This window comes from Macrobrachium rosenbergii, chromosome 7 (genome assembly GCF_040412425.1).
Source record: "Macrobrachium rosenbergii isolate ZJJX-2024 chromosome 7, ASM4041242v1, whole genome shotgun sequence".
In the NCBI taxonomy this organism is placed as follows: Eukaryota; Metazoa; Arthropoda; class Malacostraca; order Decapoda; family Palaemonidae; genus Macrobrachium; species Macrobrachium rosenbergii.
Window position 1 is genome coordinate 10,179,253 of NC_089747.1, and position 22,141 is coordinate 10,201,393.

Sequence of the window (22,141 nt, forward strand, 5' to 3'; positions counted from 1 at the left end):
GACTGAAGTGGAGAGAAAAACATGGCTTACAAGCCTGAAGAAACTGACCATTTCAACCACACATAAAGGCACTCCACTGAACCTGGGATACAACCTTGCCAAGATTCTTTTAAAAATAGGCGTGGAATGCATAGGAAAATCATACATTAGGCTACAAAAGAGACATCTGATGAGACATATGATATCCAGATATTAGACAATGGCCTGAGATCTCAAGGTACTGAATAGTCTTAGCAGGATGGAGATGAGTAGGAACAACTCATAGGCTAAAGATGAAGAGCAACCATAAGGGCACAAATGACACAAATGACACAAGGCAAAAAGTGAGTGGGAAAAAATCATTTCACATCTGACCCAGAGACAGGAAAATCTGCTGTAAAACATAACTGATGAAATGGTTGTTTCATTTTTTCAGATTAGCATTAGCCTTGTACCAACTGAAACTAAAGCCTGCCTGTCAATTAATATTGGAGGGCTTGACTCCCAACATAGGCTACTTTTAAACTAAACAGCAGATCAATAGAGACTAGCCTAGACTACAGAGGTAAACTTCATTTGCAAATGTTGATAAACTGCAGGTTCAGTCTACAAATGTACTGTATATATAGTCATTTCTAAGTCAATCTTCAATATAATGGAACTTTACCCTTCGACATTATGAAAATATTGATTTTCATTAAATAGAATAGAATAGAATATAGGAATTGGGTCAAAAGCCAAGTGTAACAGGAGGAAAACCTCTCAGCTGCACTATGAACCAGTTGTTAGTGAAGGGTTGAAAGAAAGATGGAAGAAAGAGAATTTAAATGGAGGAACTGCAAAAGGAATGAAAGGGGTTCCAACTGAGGGCCGAAGGGTCGCTGCTAGGTACCTAAGTAATGCCTACAGTGCGCTGCATAAGGTGCACTGATGGCACTACCTCCCTACAGGTGTGATTTTCTTTAAATAAAAAATGTGTAGACATAAGATACAATAGCCAATATTGAGTGTACATGGTAGCTCATTCAAAATGGTCTAATCTAACCTAGGCCTACTTAATTCTACCAATAAATATTTGGCAAACAGCAAATTTGCAGTTGGTTTTAGTATGATTAACATGTGAAGCTTATTAAGCAGATGTAAGAGCACATCATAAAAACTCCAATATTCAATTGTAGTACTAAAATCATACCCCATAAGCATTACTTTGAAGCAACCTAAGGCTATGTCTAAAGTCAATTCTTACCTAACCTCAACACTTTAATAAGTCAATGTAAACCAGACGGATTTATGCTAATCACAGTATCATCATTAAAGCTTGGGCTACGGATAAGAGTAAGCTTTAAAAGCTGGAGTCTCCTGAATAATGACTAAACCTAGGCCTATGCAGCACAGACCCATAAAACTTAGCAACGGCTACAGCCTAGACTAGATGGCATTTCATATACTTCACTATGGCTATGAAATACTTACAAAATTCAATGGTAAGTAGTTGGTTCAAATTAAGCTGGTTTAAACGAATTTAGCCCCTTGATTCTGTCTAAAATCAATGATAAGCCTAGGCCTATGTTGCTTATGCAAGAGTTAGGTAATCTCTCCTTCATAAATTGTCTTGCGGAATAATCATATCATTTAAATGCCTCGTCTAGATCTAGACAACTCGTTCTTCTTAATACAATGACAACTAAAGAGAAGGAATTAACTCGCGTCGTTTCTTGTCAAAATAGAAATAAGAGGTGGTAAATACATTTACACCTATGACGTAAGAGGTGGCAGTAGTAGTAATAAACGGTTAGCGCCTAGAATCACTTCAGTGTCCTTTGAGGTCTTGTGGATTTTGGAAGTTTGCGAGTTAAACGTAGCTTTTGTGCTTTAGGCTCGCAAGCAAGCCTAAATTTTGTGCTGTAGGCTCCACTAAAATGGAAATTTTGTGCTTTTGGCTTCAAACAAACTTAAATTTTGTGCTTTAGACTCCCAAAAAACCTATATTTTGTGCTTTAGGCTCCACTAAAATGGAAATTTTGTGCTTTGACCGTCAAACAAACCTAAATTTTGTGCTTTAGGCTCTACTAAAATCGAAATTTTGTGCTTTTGGCTTCAAACAAACATAAATTTTGTGCTTTAGACTCCCAAAAAACCTATATTTTGTGCTTTAGGCTCCACTAAAATGGAAATTTTGTGCTTCTGCCGTCAAACAAACCTAAATTTTGTGCTTTAGGCTCTACTAAAATCGAAAGTTTATGCTTTTGGCTTCAAAAAAACCTAAATTTTGTGTTTTAGATCCCAAAAAACCTAAATTTTGTGCCTTAGGCGCCACTAAAATCGAAAGTATGTGCTTTTGGCTTCAAACAAACCTAAATTTTGTGCTTTAGACTCCCAAAAACTTAAATTTTGTGCTTTGGACTCCCAAAAGCCTGAATTTTGTGCTTTAGACTCCAAAAAAATCCTGAATTTTGTGCGTTAGACTCCAAAAACTAGATTTTGTACTTTGGACTCCAGAAGAGCCAATTTTTTTTTGCTTTAAAATCCAGAAGAACCTAAATTTTGTGCTTTAGACTCGAAAAAATAAAAAAAAGCTAAATTTTGTGTTTTAGACCGAAAAAAACCCTAAGTTTTGTGTTATAGATTCCGAACAAACCTAAAATTTGCCCTTTAGACTCCAGAAACCTAAAATTTGTGCTGCAGCCTCCAAAAAAAACTAATTTTTGTGTTTTAGAGAGAAAAAAAAAACTAAATTTTGGGTGTTAAATTAGTGGCAAAGGCAATGACACGAATAAAGACACTGTTATTGCAAGGGAAGACATCACCACGTCGAATAATACACGGGTGAGTTCTAAATATGAACTTCAAACCAGTTATACGCAAATTTCTGATATTAACAGCAAGTATCATTTGATATGGCATTCATGAATTTTATTCGTTTTGACCGCTGATACTTTTTGTGAACTTTCGTCTTCCACGGGAGTACTATACTTAACGAGTTTGTGATCTGAATTTTCTCTCCGATGGCGAGGAAACCATCCATTATTGCTGGTAAAATGGGAATGAAAGCTGGGGCAAAATTAAAGCTTCCATATTTTACGGTAACTTGTGCTTACTTTGCTACCGAATTTTCCAGACAGACTAAACTGTCAACTCTAAATGGATAAAAACTCAAGGATGCAAATGAGACTCATTTATTGGAAACTAAAAATTATGACAGAAAAGGTAGGTTTACTAACTAATATGAGCGTCCGAACAATCTTAAACTTACTTTGTACTTGAAGGTCACCCATATTTTGTTACTGCTTTCCACTAACTTGTGATACCGTTGAGATATATTTCCCTTGTAGTCATCAGCTTTTCAGTCAAAGAAAGTTATATACAGTCAACATATACACATACATATATATACACATATATAAACTATATATATATATATATATATATATATATATATATATATATATATATATATATATATATATATATATATATATATATATATATATATAATATATATATATATATATGAGGGGGCAGGCATATACTGTATATATATATAGCTGAGGGGGTGGGCGACTGCTGTCAACTGAGGGACATAGGACCAAGGGCAGAGGAAGACGTCCACAGTAACGGCATTTCCTTATTTCTTACGTTTCAAGACATCTGTCTTATTATCAAAGCTGGAATAATACAGACTCATACTTAAAATTACATAATACTTGAAATTACAACCAAAGTATAATACAAAGTTTTATGAGAATTACCAGTTGGACGAAGTGTAAAAGGTGACACAAACGGCGAATTGCAGACTTGGGTAAACTCACGTCAAGCAAAGAGTTGTTGAGGTAGTTTGGTTATTCAATCTTGGTACTAGTAGTTTAATAAAAAGTGATTCGAAGATAGGAAGCGAAGAAGTGGGAAATTTGGAAGTATATTAAATTCTTATAGTCAATTTCAGACTAACACCTTTTGACGTGTTTTCGAATATTTGAGAACTCAGTATTAGATCATTTGACTCTAGTTCTATAACTAACACCCTTATGACAATCAATTTGAACCTTCAGCAGGCTGCGTGAGGCACCCACGTATCTCCCCTGACTACATCGGGGGCAAGAAAATAAATAAACGATGCTTGAAGCCATAAGAGGGCCTATTTTGTCTTTTTACTGGAATAACGATTTAATCAATTTACAGTTAATTGCAGGTTCATACTGTTGAACTAGGTTATTCGAAGTGCTGTACATATTTAAATAACTTTCTGAATAATAAATATATACCCAAGTTACAGATAACTACAGTTCCTAAGATGGCTTTTTTGGCCGGTCTCTCAATGATTCTAAGACCCATTTGATAGCTAAACTGTTTCTGTACATTCAAGTCTTGAACAATATCTCGCTATTCCAATCTTGTCTTCGTGTATTTACAGCTAGACTCCAAAGATAAGGTCAAACAGCAAAGGTCTGGCATAGTTTCTGTCTTTTTAAGGCCTCTTTGACTTAAGAGTCAGGAATACGTCTCCAGGTGTCAAGAACGACAAACGCAAATGACATATTTCCATTTATTTTATCCTGTGCTGACTAAATGTCAACCGCTTCAGGGCCTTACTCTTCAGAGCGACATAATTATGGACACATCATTCATCCGGCTATAATTTTATCGACAATTCCCAAACACTGCTCATCAGCTGTCTTCTCTTCAAAGGCAAAGATTTTGATTACGGACTTACAAAGTCGGATGCACTGAAGGGAGCAATCACCTGGTGCAGTGATAAGGGGTTCGATGTCTCGGGTCGAGTGGCCTATTATTTACCGAAGACTTTTCCAGTCGCTTTTTCCACGTCAGATCGAAAGTTTTCTTGATGGTAAACGATGCGAGATTGCTTTTAGAATATTAAGCCGCCTCTCCAGTGCCTCAGCTAATGACAAGGTTCGCCTCTTTGCTTCGTGCGTTTCGTACAGAAAATGAGGCAAAAGGCAAACTTTTGTAAAAGCTCTTGTTCAATCGTTTGGTTGCTGCATTTTTTGCACGTGATGCCACCCGAAAAAGTGCGTTCATAAAAGCTTTTGTGGATGAGGAATGCTAAAAGAGCAGCTTTACTTTATCAATTTGTCTTTCTCTAAGCAACTAAACGTAATGTGTTTTTTTGAACCGAAACAAAAACAAAATTAAATTATCCATACTCTTGAAAATATACTAAAATAGTCAGATTCTTAGGGAACACTGAAGCTGTTTTTTATGCCATTGCTTCTTGTCAGTGAATATTTCTGTACCTTAAAGTCGAAAACTCAAAAAAAGCAAAGCCCCTTATTGATAAAGAGGGCATTATCTTAATCCAAAATATAGACATTCAAGATTATAATATCTCCAAGTGAACAGCCGAGGATAATTGAAGGTTATTAAGCGCACTGAATTTGCGGACGATTTCTTATGAGATAATTTTCAAAAGCAAAGTTTGCTCAGTTACTATTCTCTCTCTCTCTCTCTCTCTCTCTCTCTCTCTCTCTCTCTCTCTCTCTCTCTCTCTCTCTCTCTCTCTCTCTCTCTCTCTCACATGAATGTTACTCCCATAAAAGCTTACCAAGTTAGAAGGAATGAACAGAAATTAAAATATCTACAAAATAGATGGCATACTTTATCGATTCTCTAATAAGAAATGTTTCTCGTAGTGACGCTCATTCTGGAGAGTATCAAGTCTGAACTCAACCTTACAAAATCTGTTAAACAATAACCGCTCGGATTTCGAACTACAGCCAATCAAATATAATGCAATGCGGATACAGTGAAAGGAAAAACATAAAATTCTTTGCATTAAGTTACTGGCCACTCTTCACAAAAGAGAAAGTTCCTAACTCCTTCAAGAAATAAGTAGTCTAAAAAATAGAAAAAAATATCGCTTGAACGTTGACAAGGGAAAAGATCCGCATTTACGACAAAATACCCTCTCCCCCCGTAAGGGGGTTAGTGCCGTCAGTTCACCTCATGCGGTGCATTGTAGGCATTACTTGAGGTTCTTTGAAGCGTGCCTTCGACCCCTAGCTGCAACCCCTTTCGTTTCTTTTACTGTATCTCCTTTCATATTCTTTTCCTTCCATCTTACTTTCCACCTTCTCCTAACAACTGATTCATAGTGCAGCTGCGAGGTTTTCCTCCCGTTACGCCTTTCAAACTTTCACTGTCAATTTCTGTTTCAGCGCTGAATGACCTCATTGGTCCCAGTGCTTGGCTTTTGGCCTAAATTATATAGTCAAATCTATGTATTCGATTCAAAATACCCTTGGATTCTGAGTACAGTAAACGTATATGACAGAAGCGGTCGCAGATTGGAATATAGAAGCAGGTCAATGTGTACCCTTCCTGTTAATTTCAGGTTGATTATAAGCTGATCTTGGTTTTATTTTACACTATCTACGGGCCTTTTCTCCCCTCCCCCTCTTTTTTTTTTTTTTTTGTTGCCGGCTACTTAAAGAAAACAGCTAGGCTCTTTGGGCTCCTTTCAAATTTACCTCGTTGCATCCAAGACAGTCCTGATGTCGGACATGAGTGAATTCAAACTTGCTGAATTAGACCTATGTGCTCCCATCGCCTTCGTACCATCCTCCCGCTATGTGATTTATTTGAAAAAGTGGCAATACTTAAACTGTTGTATGAAAGTTTCCTCTTTTGTATCCTTTAAAAGCATTGTAATGCTGTTTGCAGGTTAAATACTGATCATAGGCTTCTTCGTATCCATTGAGATGGCGCCATTAATCCCAGGACTTTTGTGCTATCATTTCTGGCTTATTGTCCTCCTGTCTGCAAGCCAGCAGCATCCTAGGGCCTTGCTTTTTTTTTTTTGTCAAATAGTTCAGAGGGAGGACCTTCCATTTCCAGTGCCATCTTAGTTCCTACGCTAGTTGTGACAATGTTTGCTATTTGTGTCTGTGGTACTGCAACAGATGGCGATGTTAATATGTAAATTCGTAAAAGAGAGACTAATCTTCCTTTAAACTATCCTTGTTTTTTGTTCTTGAATTGAACAATATATCTCTTCGTTGGCTCTACATTCAAGCACAAAATTATTTGTGATATTTTGATTATTTTCAAGCACAAAATTATTTTTTATTTGACTTTTCATTTTTATATATTGCTGTTAATCTATTGCCCTTTGAAGGGATGACACAAGAGCTATCCTGTCTATCCTGTGTCGGCAGTCTCGGGCATTACTTATTGGCCACCAGTCCAGGTGCTGACCTGACCCAGCGTTGATAAACTTCATTCAGAAGATCAGTGATATAGTTTATCCATATATATTGCATACTGTATTTATATATATACAGTATATATATATATATAATATATAATATATATATATATATATATATATATATATATATATATATATATATATATATATATATATATATATATATATATATATATATATATATATATATATATATATATATATATATATATATATATATATATATATATATATATATATATATATATATATATATATATATATATATATATATATATATATATATAGCATTATATATATGTGTGTATATAAATGTACAGCATTGCAGGTGTGCGTAATATAAAGGGGAATATAAACCCTTGTGTCTTTACATTCAGTGTTTCTTTTCCTGTTGTGTATTTGCATATATAAATCACGCGTCAGTGTGACTATAGCACAGAAGTGTGCATTTTTCTCGAATGACTAAACAAGCACTCACCAAGCAAAATGCTCTCTCTACCTTTTCCGAGCGCCGTGTTTTATTTACAAAAGCAGAAGAGCTGATCCCAGAAGAATTATATACAAATGTCAGTGTCATGCGCAGATTCCCCTGCATGACATCACCGTTTGTCGTTACAGCAGCAGATTAAGAGCCGGCAGTCCGCGGGACGGAACCAGCCCGTCAAGATGTTGGGGCTGACTGGGCCCTTTTGTTGTTCAGCAACCTCTGCGTGGCTCCAGTATCGGCGCTTTTGGGTAAATGAGTATAATCTATGTCATATCTGGCTCGTCTTCGTGTATAAGACTTTAACGTTGCTACGATTACTCGTAGCTGCTTTAAACTTTATTTTTTACTTTGCTGAGTCTACTCATTGCCACTTTGAACTTTATTTTTGTTCATCAAATCCCTAAAAATATCGAGGGCTTGTGATTAGAAACATTTTCGTCCTGTCGTCGCGTATTTCAGCATGCTTTTTCAATGTTGTTTTTCTTTTATGTTGCATTTTCATGCACGCTGACGTAATACAGTGATAGGTCATTAATTGTGCTATATCCATTTTTATTACACTGCAGTGCTATTTCTTATTAATTTCCCTTTATATACATATATTTTTTTCTAATTATGAGGGTCATTCTTCCCTATTAAAGTGTCTCACATCCCAAATTTTTGGTTTGGTCTCTATGAGAGGAAAACAAATCCATTTCAGAAACCATTTTTTTATATGAGTCAAGACTGGGATAATATTAATCTCTGTACCAAGAACATATATTGATAAAAGGTTAATAACAGGTTGCAGTAAAAAGACAGTCACTAGTAAGCTTTAACACACTTAGATTTCTCCTAGTCTTGCATTGAGAGGGGAGAGTAGAACAGTCTCATATGATATTTCACAAACAGTTGAGTATAACTCTCACCAGAAATAGAGCAAAACCTTTTATTACTGAGGCCTCTGAAGATCCTTGGTTGAAACAGTTCTTCAAAAGTTGTGAAAGTTATTTAGTTTTAGTAGGCTCTAAAATTATGGAAGATCATTTTCAAATAAATATTCTCTCCTTAGTGCTTAGTAGTGAAGTACACTGTAAAATTATGAGGAACTTGACTAGATTATTTCAATTATCCGTAGTATGAAGTATGCACATTCAGTCTGGTTGCACTGTGTTGTAAATGAAATGCAAGCGAAAAAGTTCTTGATTAAAGATAATAAAATAATCAGATTCTGCCGGCGCTTTTCAGAATATTGATCTTATTTGTGAGATACTTCATTTTGATTTCTCTCTCTTCTCTTATAACAACAACAACAACAACAACAACAACAACAACAACAATGATAATAATAATAATAATAATAATAATAATAATAATAATAATAATAATAATAATAATAATAATAATAATAACTGTAGCTCCTTGGAAACAGATAAAGCGAATGACTTTAGCTCGCTGTGGATTTTGAAACAAATAATAATCGTAGTTAATTTAATTTTAATTTTAAATGAAGGTCTAGATCATAAAACGAAATGTATTGGATTGTTCTTTAACATTTTTAACTGTAAAATATAGTTTTTTAAAGAATAAAAAAATAACCATTGAAGTGCTGTGCCATTTAAGGCCTTGTAACTCGAAGGATCTTTCTAAGTATTAGATATGATTTGTGTTATAGTTAGAAATTTCATTTTTTTTACCTACGTCAAATCCAATTCAAATATAACCATGAAAAACCTATATTAATTGACAATCCTTCTTGGCAAAAAGATTCGGGAACTTATGCTACTGCAGGAAAGTGAACTTTCAGTTTTTAGGCAATTTCTAACTCTGCCATTAACTTCAGCCGCCTTAAGACTGTGAAAAAAAGGATGAGGTTAGATACAAAATTCAAACTCAGTGTGAACTGGAAGTGAGTTGACATTTTCCTTCCCTTGCTTAATTATCTAATTTTATAGATCTTCATATTTTCCTTTCAGCTGGAGAATCTTACGTCATCGGCCTACAGATGAACCTCTATCAGCCGAGGACTCTCAATTCCTACGCCAGGTATTACTTCAGCAAAGACAACTCTACCCAAAGGCAGGCGAAGGAAATGTCTTTGGTGACCCTCTGCTATCGGTTTTGGATCATACAGTACAAGGAAGTCAGTCCTTTCTTCTCCTACGCTTATTCAGACAGGGCGGACAACGCTTTGCTGTCGTGTGAGTAAATGAGACGGCAGTTATGTCGGGAAAATGTTATTCTCAGTCGACCTGATTAAGTTACCCAAGAACATCAGATATCTCACACGTGTTTGCATGCGTGTGCGTATGCATGAGAGAGAGAGAGAGAGAGAGAGAGAGAGAGAGAGAGAGAGAGAGAGAGAGAGAGAGATTTTGTTGTTTTGTTTCAGGCAAGAACACGTTTAATTTAATGAAGTTTCATCTGCCTCCATTGCAGTGGCCCCATAGCTCGTTCTCGGCTAGCACTGCTGGGCCCGCGTTCGATTCTCCAACCGGCCAATGAAGAATTAGAGAAATTTACTTCTGGTGATAGATATTCATTTCTCGTTATAATGTGGTTCGGATCCCACAATAAGCTGTAGGTCCCGTTGCTAGGTAACCAACTGGTTCTTAGCCACGTAAAATAAATATAATCCTTCGGGCCAGCCCTGGGAGAGCTGTTAATCAGCTCAGTGGTCTGGTGAAACTAAGGTATACTTAGTGCACCTCACGTGGTCCACTGTAGGCATTACTAAAGGGCGTTTGCAACGTCATTCGACCCCTAGCAGCACCCACCTATTAGCTGTTTACTTCACCTTTATTCCTGCTTCCTTCCTTCAGTCTTGCTTTCCAACCTCTCTAACATAAATTCTTAGTGCAGTTCCATCTTTAGAGCCTTGTACGTCATCCCCTTTATTTTCTGCTGCTCAACCACTCTAACTCCCTCTTTTCACTATCTTAGGCGTTGAATGGCAGAAAGTTTCCTAGTACTTGGTTTGACAGCCCAGATCTCATCAAATCAAAACTATTGCAATGATTTGTTAAATGGTCAGTGAAGATGATAAGTTAAAATTTTATTGGAAGACGATCGGCTTCAAGATTGTTAATTTTCCTTTTTCTGTTTCTTGATCTTTCGCTAAAGTTCAGAAAGTCAACACCCTGGACTTTTACTACAACGACGAGAAAGAATATTCGCAGTTGGTTCTGGACGACACGGTTGAAGTGTGGCATCATCACTGCCTGGTCTTTACTTACCCAACTTACAAGTAAGTCTGGAAATGTAGAGTTACCCTTGAGAATAAGTCGCGTTGCTCCGTTTTCTATTTTTCTCTTGCAGAAAACCAACCTTTATCCTGGTCTATCTTCTTCTTTTTAGTTTGGTAGAACTTCAGTCAGTCTCGCCTATCATTGAAGAGTTATAGTATTCTGTCATGTTAAGGAAACCGAGAGTGATGAAAATGGATATTGTAAGAAACCAGCGTGATTTATTAGTTGACTGAGTAGTCGATTTAAGTGAACTATAGATACCAATGCCGAAAAATCAAGGAAAAAATATTTGAAGACGTTCCCAGTAAGGTTTTGCAATTTGAAAGCCTCCTTAGGTTACTTTATTCTTAATCCGGTCGTGTAGATATTTCATTTATAGGCGCATAACAGATTCTGAATATTTTACAAGATTGGTTATGAGTTTTCGATGTAAAATAGTTTTGATCTAAAACTATTTTTATATGACTACCGAAGCTATGATTATCTTGAGTTATAATTTTACAGAGGAAGTTACAATAATTTTTATTCTTTACTAATTTCACTGCAAAGGCTCACATCGGCAGAGGCAAAGTATGAGAAAACAGGGAAACTCAAGTAGCAATTTTTGCAAATAATATTAAATATATATATATATATATATATATATATATATATATATATATATATATATATATATATATATATATATATATATATATATATATATATATATATATATATATATAATGTGTGTAATGTATTCTTGAATGAAATTGAGTCTATTTAACATACCTCTAATTATACACCAACGACGGAGGCTCACTGTAGACAGTGAACCCTTAGGCTTTGTCTTTTACTTTTCCTCGATTTCCTTTGCTCTCTTCCCGCTTAACTTTCCAGCAATAATAATAATAATAATAATAATAATAATAATAATAATAATAATAATAATAATGATAATAATAATTAGAAGGAAGTAGATCCTCTCTGACTTGTTAAGGACGATAACTATTATTTGAATTAATTTTACATTGAATCTTTTCAGTCTTACGTATAATTATTTCCACTTTTGCGCTAATTTTGGACAATATATAAATAATGTTCATACCCTGGCAGAGAGAAATACAGAAGCAGATTATGCTATAATAATTTTTCTAATGTCATTAAATTTTGTCCGTGAAAGCAGTTTGATCCTGTTTTATAAATTATATAAATATATACATATATATAATATATATATGCTTGTGTGTGTATTGCATGTATATATAGATATATATGTATATATATACCGTATATATACGTATATGTATCTTAAACACCACATCTTTGCCTTTGCATTGCTGGGACATATACAGTAATGTACATGTAATAAATACCAAAATATCTCATTTTATTTATATCGCAAAATCTCTATCGAAACGGGCAGTGTGTAACGTTGAATTCTACGTAATGCAAGAAATTAATCCAGTTATTATTATTATTAATTATTATTTATTATTATTATTATTATTATTATTATTATTATTATTATTATTATTATTATATTTCAAACGTGTTAATTGTTGGTAAGGATTAAGATAGAAGCTCTCTCTCTCTCTCTCTCTCTCTCTCTCTCTCTCTCTCTCTCTCTCTCTCTCTCTCTCTCTCTCTCTCTCTTCTCCGAAGATTTTAACCCTTACAAAATATTACAAAATGATATTCCTTTTCCTAGAAATTTTTAAGGCTAGTAACGGATTGCATTTTCATTGTTACCACTCTAACCTAAAAGAGAGAGAGAGAGACTCTTGCTCTTAAGGAGATAATGTACTAGAAACCCGTTTTCTTTAACCAAGGATCTACGTGGACGGCGTGCTGGCAAAAGAGGGGCGGCTGGCTGCCGACTCCGCGGTGATTCCCCTCAACGGGACGATTTACCTCGGTCATGACCAGGATAGCTACGACGGGGGTCGAGATACAGAGCAGACGTTCTCCGGATACCTCTCACAGGTTGGTCGAAGAATTTGGAGGCATGAATTGCCGTCGTTTGTTCGTTAGCAAAATGCATTTTCTTTGTTGTAAAAATACTCATTGTAGCATGAGTCTTGAAATGGAGAAGCGAAATCCACAGTTATGCATGGGTACAGCTATTTAAAAATAAATCTCTACGGAGAACTTCCGGGAATCTGATCGATTCCCCTTTTAAACCGATGTACCCATACATAAATGTGGAATCGTTTCTCCATTTTTTGTCGTTATGTTATGGGAATAAGTTGGCCTTACGCCAGCTTGGGCCGATATTCTCAAGGGCATTTCACAGGAGTGTTTGTTTAGCTTTGATTATGTGAAAATAAATTATTTTGTCCTTTTACATGTCAGTTTGCCAGAATTCCTGGTAGCCATCACTTCATAAATGCTTCTTTCAAGTTTAGTTCCCTAGGCTCATCTATATAGCTGCATTCCACAGACGAATAATCTCGAACACAAATAAAAAAACACATTAAACTTGACCGTATGTTTCACAGGTGAATTTGTGGGACTATCCCTTGGAGAAAGGTGACATCAAGAATATGGCCGAATGTCTCATTAACCTGAGAGGAAACATCATATCGACTGACACAACACCTTTTGAATTCTCATTAGCAGAAATCAACACTACCGAAATCACCCGCTTTTGCCAAAAGAGTAAAAGAGCAGTCTTTATCCCAGAGCAGATGTACCTGGACATAGCCATCAAATTTTGTAATTTAGTACACGCCTCATTGTACGTTCCGGAGAGTGCAGAAGAAAATACAAAGCTGACGGTTCAAGCAAAGAAATTTAACGATATATGTGTGGGTAACAGCTACAGACTTATGTACTTAGGGGCCACAGATAGGGTTAAGGAGGGACAGTGGTTAAGGGTATCCGATGGCAAACCGATCGAGTACTCCAACTGGTTTGCTGGAGAGCCCAATGGTGATAACAAAGACAACTGCCTTGTACTTCGCAGGAATGATGACCACTGGGCAGATATCGTCTGCGATTTCGAACTTTGTTTCTCCTGCGGTACAACAAACAAAGATTTCCTACAGCTGCGCGGACTCTGCGAGGAAAAAGAGCATCAAACAAGATTCTTGCTAGAAGGCCACATGAACTCAAAGCCTTACTTCAGAGGATATTACAATCTAATAATCTACCACTCAGGTCAGAAAGAGTGGTTTCTCTGGAATGCTAATACCAACACCACGTTGGCTTCTTTGCCCCTCGCCAAAGCCTCTGAATATCCAATTGGACGCCATGCTTGGGAAGTTCGGAGCTCGTTTTGTAACAATGCAATTGGAAAGTCCGTAGTTTTGGGCTTGTCGATCTGCACGACGCAGGAGTTCATGTGCACGGACGGTTCGTGCGTTCATCGGTCCGTGCGCTGCAATCTTCTAGACGATTGTTTAGACCGAAGCGATGAGGAGAACTGCACCCTCGTCGTATTCAGCGAGAGCTACCAAAACTACAAGCCGCCCCCTGGCCTGGCCTTTGGAATCCCGCTCAAAATATCACCGGAGGTCAATCTGGTGCGGTTCTCCCAAATCGAAGACCTCAACCTGGCCTTTTCCATGGAGATCGAGGTTGCTCTAGTGTGGATGGACCAAAACATTCATTTTAACAACCTCAAGGCGGAGGAGGGGAAAAACCAACTCAGCGAGAAGGAGGCAGAAGCTGTATGGTCGCCGGAGATCGAATTTCTCAACATCAACGATGGTCGAATGCAACTTCTCAAGACTGGCATTTATGCGAGGCAGGTCGGGGAACCTGATCTTCCAGTCTTTACGGATGTCAAAATGGGTGAGCCTCGAAGTTGTTTGGATTTGTATGAGAGAGAGAGAGAGAGAGAGAGAGAGAGAGAGAGAGAGAGAGAGAGAGAGAGAGAGAGAGAGAGAGAGAACGTTAAGGTAGTTTATCAAATAATGAATTTTGTGAATGAAATTCATTTAGCAAATTTATCCTCATAATAGATAATAACAGTAACAATGTTAGTGAATAAGGCTTTGTAATATATATATATATATATATATATATATATATATATATATATATATATATATATATATATATATATATATATAGTATATATATACATACATATATATATATGAGTTTATGATACAGTTATATATACATTATATATATATATATATATATATATATATATATATATATATATGTATATATGTATATATAAAACTCATGGTCTAGGAGTTAAGCCACTTGTTTTACTTGCATGAGACCTGTGTTTGTATCCCAAGTCAATAGAAAGCAATTTGGCACATTCCATTGAAGTCTGTTGTGCCACTGTTGACCAAGACAGAAATTTGAGCACCTGGTAATAATTCAAATGAAGTTGCTCGCAGCTAAACTAGAGATGAGCGTTAAGCTAGCAATGTCATCCCAACAATACTCTCTTAGTGTGTGATATGAGTAACATTTTGTTGCGACCCTTTCCAGCATAATCCTTTTTCTCCATAGATGGCGCCAGGAGGCGTCAGCCTGCCAGTTCCCAGAAAGCCTTTTGGTCTAATGTTGCTAGACCTAACACTTTTTAATCCTGGTTTAAAGTACACCACAGAGGCACAGTGGGGATTTCAGCGAGGCCTGTCATTCCGTAAAGTAACAATACCGGTTAATCCTTCTAATCCCATTTTCTCTCCTCCATCAGACACCATCTTCCAACCAAAGAGCAGCCGGCTGGTGAAGCGACAACATTACTACGCCAGTTTCAACTGTCAGTTTGAGCTGTTCAGTTACCCGTTTGACACGCAGACTTGCCAGATCATCATTAAACTGGCTTCAGTTGACAGGAAGGTTATTGATTTGGAGGTAAAGTAGTAAGAGGAATCTCCATAAACAATCCAAAAAGATATAGTCACTACAAACTGGAAAAAAAATGTGTAACGTGTCTCTTAGGCTTATAAGACTACACTAATAATAGCACTAGCTGAGAACACACACTATAATGTATATGTGTGTGTATATTGTGAGATGTGAAATAGGTATGTATTTGTAGTATTAAGAGTTAGGTATCATTTTATTGCTTTGTTATTCGATTAATTTATGATGTTTGTTTTACAAAATTATCTTAGGAGAGCCATTTTTAAGATTAAAATTCTAGAAGAATTTACAATTATAGTATGCTGTCATGCAAAGAACTTGAATGAAACTCGATTTGTGTGGTGTATATATATATATATATATATATATATATATATATATATATATATATATGTGTGTGTGTGTGTGTGTGTGTGTGTGTGTGTGTGTTTGTGTGTGCGTAGGTTGTTTCTACCACAAATTTCCTTCCAGCTGCTTAACGAAACTGTATTAGAATTAAGTTTCTTCCGGTACAGAATCACTTAATTAATGATTCCAGAGTTGATTCCTATTATGCTCTAAGTTACTTATCACTTAAGACAAATAGGTACTAGAATTAGCACGCAATGTAGATATGAAGAAATTATGCATAGGGTTAAAATACAGAAATAAACAGACTTTATCTTTATCTCAGCCTTTTTTTGCCATCCATTGATAAGTGTTTAGACTAAGCTCACTCGATCGTTTACCGTGTCTTCGTAAGAAACAAGATGTGAAAACGATGACTCAATTAATGTATTTTAATTGTGCGTAATCATTCTGTATCCTGTACTCAGAAAGGAAATACATTCAACATAAATTATTTAATAAAACAATCACAAAAATATGACAAAAACGGTATTTCAAAGTTGAAACGATTGTATTACACATAGACTGAAATAAAAAAAAATGGTTTATTGCCTACTTTACGGACTGCTTATCTAATAAATGCATTCTTTGTTCCCACAAGAACGCTACTGTGACCTACAGCGGCATGAAATATCTCTCCAAGTACGAGGTGAAAAACATCAACATTCTCCTGGTACCGAGCGGCGGTTACGCCGTCATGGAGGTAAAGTTTCCCCAGATATTCATTATGCAATCTTTAGGAATTTCTGAGTGCGTTTTCCCAATTCCACTTGAAGTTGTGGGTCAGTTTAACTTTCTTTCATATATCAAAAGTAGTTAAGTCACCATGACGTAAATAAAACTTGCTAAAAAGTTTCGTTATCAAGATTAACAAGTAAAAAATGCACCGAAGAGTTTTCTGTACAGAGTATAATCAAGGCCACCGAAAATAGATCTATCTTTGGGTGGTTTCGGTATAATGCTGTATGAGCCATGGCCCATGAAACTTTAACCGCGGACCTGGGGTGACCTGTCATATCGTTGCCAGACGAACGGTTATGGCTAACTTTTTAACTGTAAATAGAATAAAAACTACGTGCTGAGGGCTGCAATTTGGTATGTTTAATGATTGGAGGGTGTATGATTAACATAGCAATCTGCAGCCCTCTAGCTTCAGTAGTTTTTAAGATCTGAGGGTGGACAGAAAAAGTGCAGACGGATAGACAAAGCCGGCACAATAGTTTTATTTTACACAAAGCTACTAAAAAGGGGATGAAGAAATGCTTAGACCGAAAAATGTGATCCAAAGACAATTTACTGTTTCCAATCTAGCAACATACAAATGTTCCACATTATTCATAGGTATCATGTAAATACCAAAACATCAACTTGCTTTTTCTCACCCCAAACAAGGCGGCAATAGGTTAGAAGAAGCTGATACCAGAAAATGCCCAAAACATTAATTTTTTCCTATCCCTTTCCAGGTAACCTTCGACCTGGAACGAAGATACAGTCTACTGGTCCTGAGAGTATTTCTGCCAACGTTTCTTCTAATGGGTATCGGCTACGGCACGCTGTTCATCAAACCTAAGGATTTTGACGTATGTTCTTCTTCTTCTTCTTCTCATTATTATTTAGAAGCTGAACCATATTCACATGGAACAGGCCCACAGGGGCCACTGACTTGAATCTTTATTTTCCGTTGATAGGTCTTTCATACGTAGAGCCTTTTTAAATGAATTGCTGGTTAAATTCTAAAGGCAAGCTAAACAATTCGATTTAAAAAATCCAGGATTGCATTAGAAAAACCCATCTTTTATAGCGGTTGCGTAGTATTTTCTTTGTTTTTTTGAATAACTGGTGAGGATATTTGTAAACTTGACATATTTTCTTGCTTTCACGGCATAACATATTTTCTTCACGTTTTATTCTTGATAATTATTCATGTTTAACTAAATAAGTTGTATTCCGTCTGAAATCTTTATGAACTTCAATCATGGAGTTCTGTCTTGAATTCTTAGATGATTACTACAAATTCTGACAATAGGAGAAAATTAACGATTTTCGAAGGATCTGCGCCGAAAAAAATCGTTCTTTAGAAGAGCGACTATTTGTCAGATTTCTTGAGAGATGTTCCTTCTTATGACTACTAATAAAAAAGTTTGGTCTGATAACCCCACACTATAACTTTCATTCACTGAGTCGAGTAGTTTAACAATGATTCTAAGTTTCGAAGGTTTGTTTCAATCCTAAATCTTCTCACGTAGTGTTTATTCCCAAGAACTTTTATGAAAGTTAACTTTTATAACGTTACGTATATGTATAACGCTTCATTGTTATACAGTTAACTTTTATAACGTTACTTATATGTATAACGCTTCATTGTTATACATTACATGTAACCAGGACCCAAAGACAGGTCGTCCAGACAGTGTCGTAACACAGGCCCATCGCAGGCAGGACCCACCACTGGCTCGTCGGTTCAACTGAGCATTTGCCTATCCTTCGTCTTTGCATTGTTGTTTTAGTTTTGTATTAATTTTCCTTTAGTGGTAGTCTGCCAGTAACCTAATTATTTATCAGTGTCAGTTATTTTGTTTAAAAAAAAGCCTCATATGTCACAATTGCAAGTTAATTTTTCTATCGATAGCGAGGGTAAGAACTCTATATTTCTATTGTTTTAAACAATATCTTGACATAAACTGTAATGGAGATTACCAAGAATACCTCAGGCATTCAATAAATGAAAAAAAATTGCACTCAAGGAACATATATATATATTAATAATAGTACTAAATATACTTTATTTAACAAATTATCAGTTGAAGCAGACGTTGTATGCCTCATTTAAAATCACGCAGTGGTTTATAATAACAAACTTTCCAACAGACTCGATCCATGATGGCGCTAACGACGCTGCTCGTGTTGTACACGATGTTCGACCAGGTGTCCAGCAACCTACCCGACACGGCCTACATCAAGATGGTGGATCTCTGGTTCTTCTTCTGTATTTTTACCATCTTCAGCGTCAACATCATCCATATCTGGGTGGAGTTTCTTCCTCCTGGAGACGATGACGACATCTTCTTGAAAAGGGACCAGGTGGCACCCATCAGCAGTGGGTTCAAAAAGCATCGCCCGTCCTCTCCACGGCGGGGTAAGATGGTTTTCGTTCAACATTGTTTGAAAATCCAATGTTCTGGGAAGCTCCAAAAGACCGCTTTTTCATTTCTGGAGAGCTTAAGGACCTGAAAGACTGTAAGGCACAATGGCAACAGTAGGCCTATATCACCGCTAGCCACTTGCTCAACTCCTGCGAGTGACTGCGTGATAGTTACTGGCATATCTGTGCTAGCCACTCGCTTACAAACTCGACTCGCACCAGTGACTGCATGATCATGGTGGTTACTGTCATTACCAGATTTAATAACTGATAACTGTACTACCTGGTTTTATATTTTTTGAATGGTAATGCGTGAGATGGTATTCATGACAACAAATCACCAAATTCTTGTCCCTGTATAGTTAACCCAATTAATTAATACTTGAGATATCGTGGTAGCAAACACGAATTCACCTACGCAAAAGAAGACCTAAAGTGAAAATTGTCTTCCAACTTTGGTTGAAGAATGATTCCAGTAATGCTGAAGGTATATATATATATATATATATATATATATATATATATATATATATATATATATATATATATATATAATATTATCCAGTTAATTTAAAACGGAATTCATTTATAATAGTAATACTCAACGTTCTTGTTTTTCAACTGAGTTAGAAAACTGACTTCACATTCAACTGACTACTGTTGTAAGTTCACAAGGATAGTCTCATTGCGTCCCCTTAGTTAAATTTCACAATAGATTTCAGCTTTAGATACCAGAACAGTATACTGCCAAGTATTAAGTCAGCAGTAAATTTTGTTGTTCCTACAAAGAGTTTTCTTCAATATATAAAAACCACAATTACTATAGTCCTAAAATTAATTTCCTTTTTTGTAAAATTTTTCTAATATAAATGCATTAATTTTATTAATGCTAATGTTGAATGTTAAATCCACTTTTTTCGTCAGATTCAACGTGAAGTTAATGATCATCACTTCTGTAGATAACGGCTTCGATTCTCTTAAAAATCTATTGGTCGTGAAAGCTATTTCACAACTTTGACAAAGCACGTTTTAACTCTCCTATAACGCACTTTCGGATCTTTCCTAGATAGTTTAAAAAAAAAGTATACGTTCTCTCTGCCTTAGTTTAACCAGACCACTGAGCTGATTAACAGCTCTCCTAGGGCTGGCCAGAATGAGTCTTATTTACGTGCTAAGAACCAATGGTTACCTAGCAACGGGACCTACAGCTATTGTGGAATCCGAACCACATTATAGTGAGAAATGAATTTCTAACACCAGAAATAAATTCCTCTAATTCTTCACTGGCCGGCCGGAGAATCGAACGCGGGCCTAGGAAAGTGCTAGGCGAGTACGATATCGACCCATCAATGAAGAACTCTTTCCTAGATAGTGACTCCACCCCAAGCAAAGTTCGGGGGTCGTTATCTAGGACTAATATTTCTTGGGGGTCATTATCTTTATGATATTTACAGTCTTTTGTTTATGTTTTTATGGTCATCCCCAAAAGGCTTGTACTAAACAGGCCGTAAAGTGGATATATACCGGATTAAAACCCTTTGGGGGTCACTACCTAGGAAAGATCCGCGCTTTCTTCTTTATTATATGTATATTAACCTCTAAATATCTCATTTGTAATACTTCACTGAAACATTGTGTCTAAAAAAAAAATATGCAATGTAATTTAGTTAACAATGACTTATTTGAAACTGACAATATTTCTGCAAAAGAATGGTTCCCTGATATAATGTATTCCTCTCTTTTTTCCATATAAAATTCAAAATGATTTCTCCTCAGGAGAGCGTAGTTCCATAGTCTTTTTAAATCTTACTTCCGTCAACTCGAAAAAGTTTGACTTCCTCACAGATTAGTCTCATATCACTTTAAGTAGTTTTAAAATTATTGTCATGAACGAATATCTGTTTAGGGGATTTCAAAAGCTAAATGCATGGTACTAAAGTTATCATTTTGTGTTGTATTGTCCTGAAAAATAAGTCCGTTAACTGGTTTTTTGCAGTTTCATGTTCACATCTGTGACGCTTTGATTCCTTTTGCGATATACCATGATAAACCTTCAACTTTCTTTAAACGAACGTTTTAACCTAATGGCACCGCCTGTCATGTGCCCTCCTTTTCCTTAGAGATTTCCTAAACATTCGATATTGACTCTCTGTTATGTTAGGAAAAATCATGTTCATGATACCGTTCGCTGCTTACAATGAGTATTTTAATAAATATGACCTCAAAGAAATGGGCTTTATTAACTTTGAAACAGCACACCAACCTGCAAAATAGGAAGACCACATTTCCATCCTAAATACAAAATGCGACTTACAAACATACACTTTACTCGTAACACTAGTATAGCTAGTTTATTAAGTAGTAAGCACTGGTATAGTTGTAATCTCTTCGTCCCGAAACATTAAATGAATTGTCTGTTTCTGTTTTTATTTTACAGCTGGACTGCAGCGAAAGTGCTGTACTGGTCTCGAAAGATAATTTATCCTACCATCATCATCGTCTTTGATCTTATCTTCTGGACCGTCATCTTCACTGCTGAGGCCATCTTGGTGTGAATTAGGATCTCCACGAGATAAACCGCAGACGAAAAACGTATTTTAAACTAAAGAAGCCACATTCTCATGCGAACGGGACAGAAATATGTATTTTATATACACATATATTTATCTATCTATATACATATGTATATATATATTATATATATATACACACAATATATGAGCTACCAGAGAAAAAAATTCTGCGGTGTGAAGTCTTTCATTGATATGTTTTTTTTAATCTGTTCAAGCACAGAAACTAGAGCGTCTTGTTACAATATTGCAAATTGTTACTGTCTTTCATTTAACTGGAGGAAACAAAACGGTTATATA

General features: G+C 36.0%; 1 protein-coding gene and 1 pseudogene across 1 annotated transcript; one reads left to right on the forward strand and one right to left on the reverse strand.

Moving 5' to 3' along the window:
- The window catches only part of LOC136840116 (C-signal-like), a 16,960-nt pseudogene extending 12,167 nt beyond the window's left edge, over nucleotides 1-4,793 (reverse strand).
- Nucleotides 2,509-21,888, forward strand: LOC136840114 (uncharacterized). The gene is made up of 10 exons (XM_067106511.1): nucleotides 2,509-2,805; nucleotides 9,650-9,874; nucleotides 10,797-10,920; nucleotides 12,733-12,886; nucleotides 13,402-14,698; nucleotides 15,570-15,730; nucleotides 16,731-16,832; nucleotides 17,593-17,709; nucleotides 18,998-19,265; nucleotides 21,709-21,888. The coding sequence occupies exons 2-10, from the start codon at nucleotides 9,679-9,681 to the stop codon at nucleotides 21,747-21,749; spliced, it is 2,460 nt and encodes an 819-aa protein (XP_066962612.1). The 5' UTR covers nucleotides 2,509-2,805; nucleotides 9,650-9,678; the 3' UTR covers nucleotides 21,750-21,888.
- The last annotated feature ends 253 nt before the right edge of the window (nucleotides 21,889-22,141 follow it).

Coding starts and splice junctions, on each gene's coding strand:
- LOC136840114 (XM_067106511.1), top strand. CDS start 9,679: ATGAACCTCTATCAGCCGAGGACTCTCAATTCCTACGCCAGGTATTAC. Junction 17,710..18,997: donor TCAAACCTAAGGATTTTGAC/GTATGTTCTTCT, acceptor ACTTTCCAACAG/ACTCGATCCATGATGGCGCT. Junction 19,266..21,708: donor CCCGTCCTCTCCACGGCGGG/GTAAGATGGTTT, acceptor TTTATTTTACAG/CTGGACTGCAGCGAAAGTGC.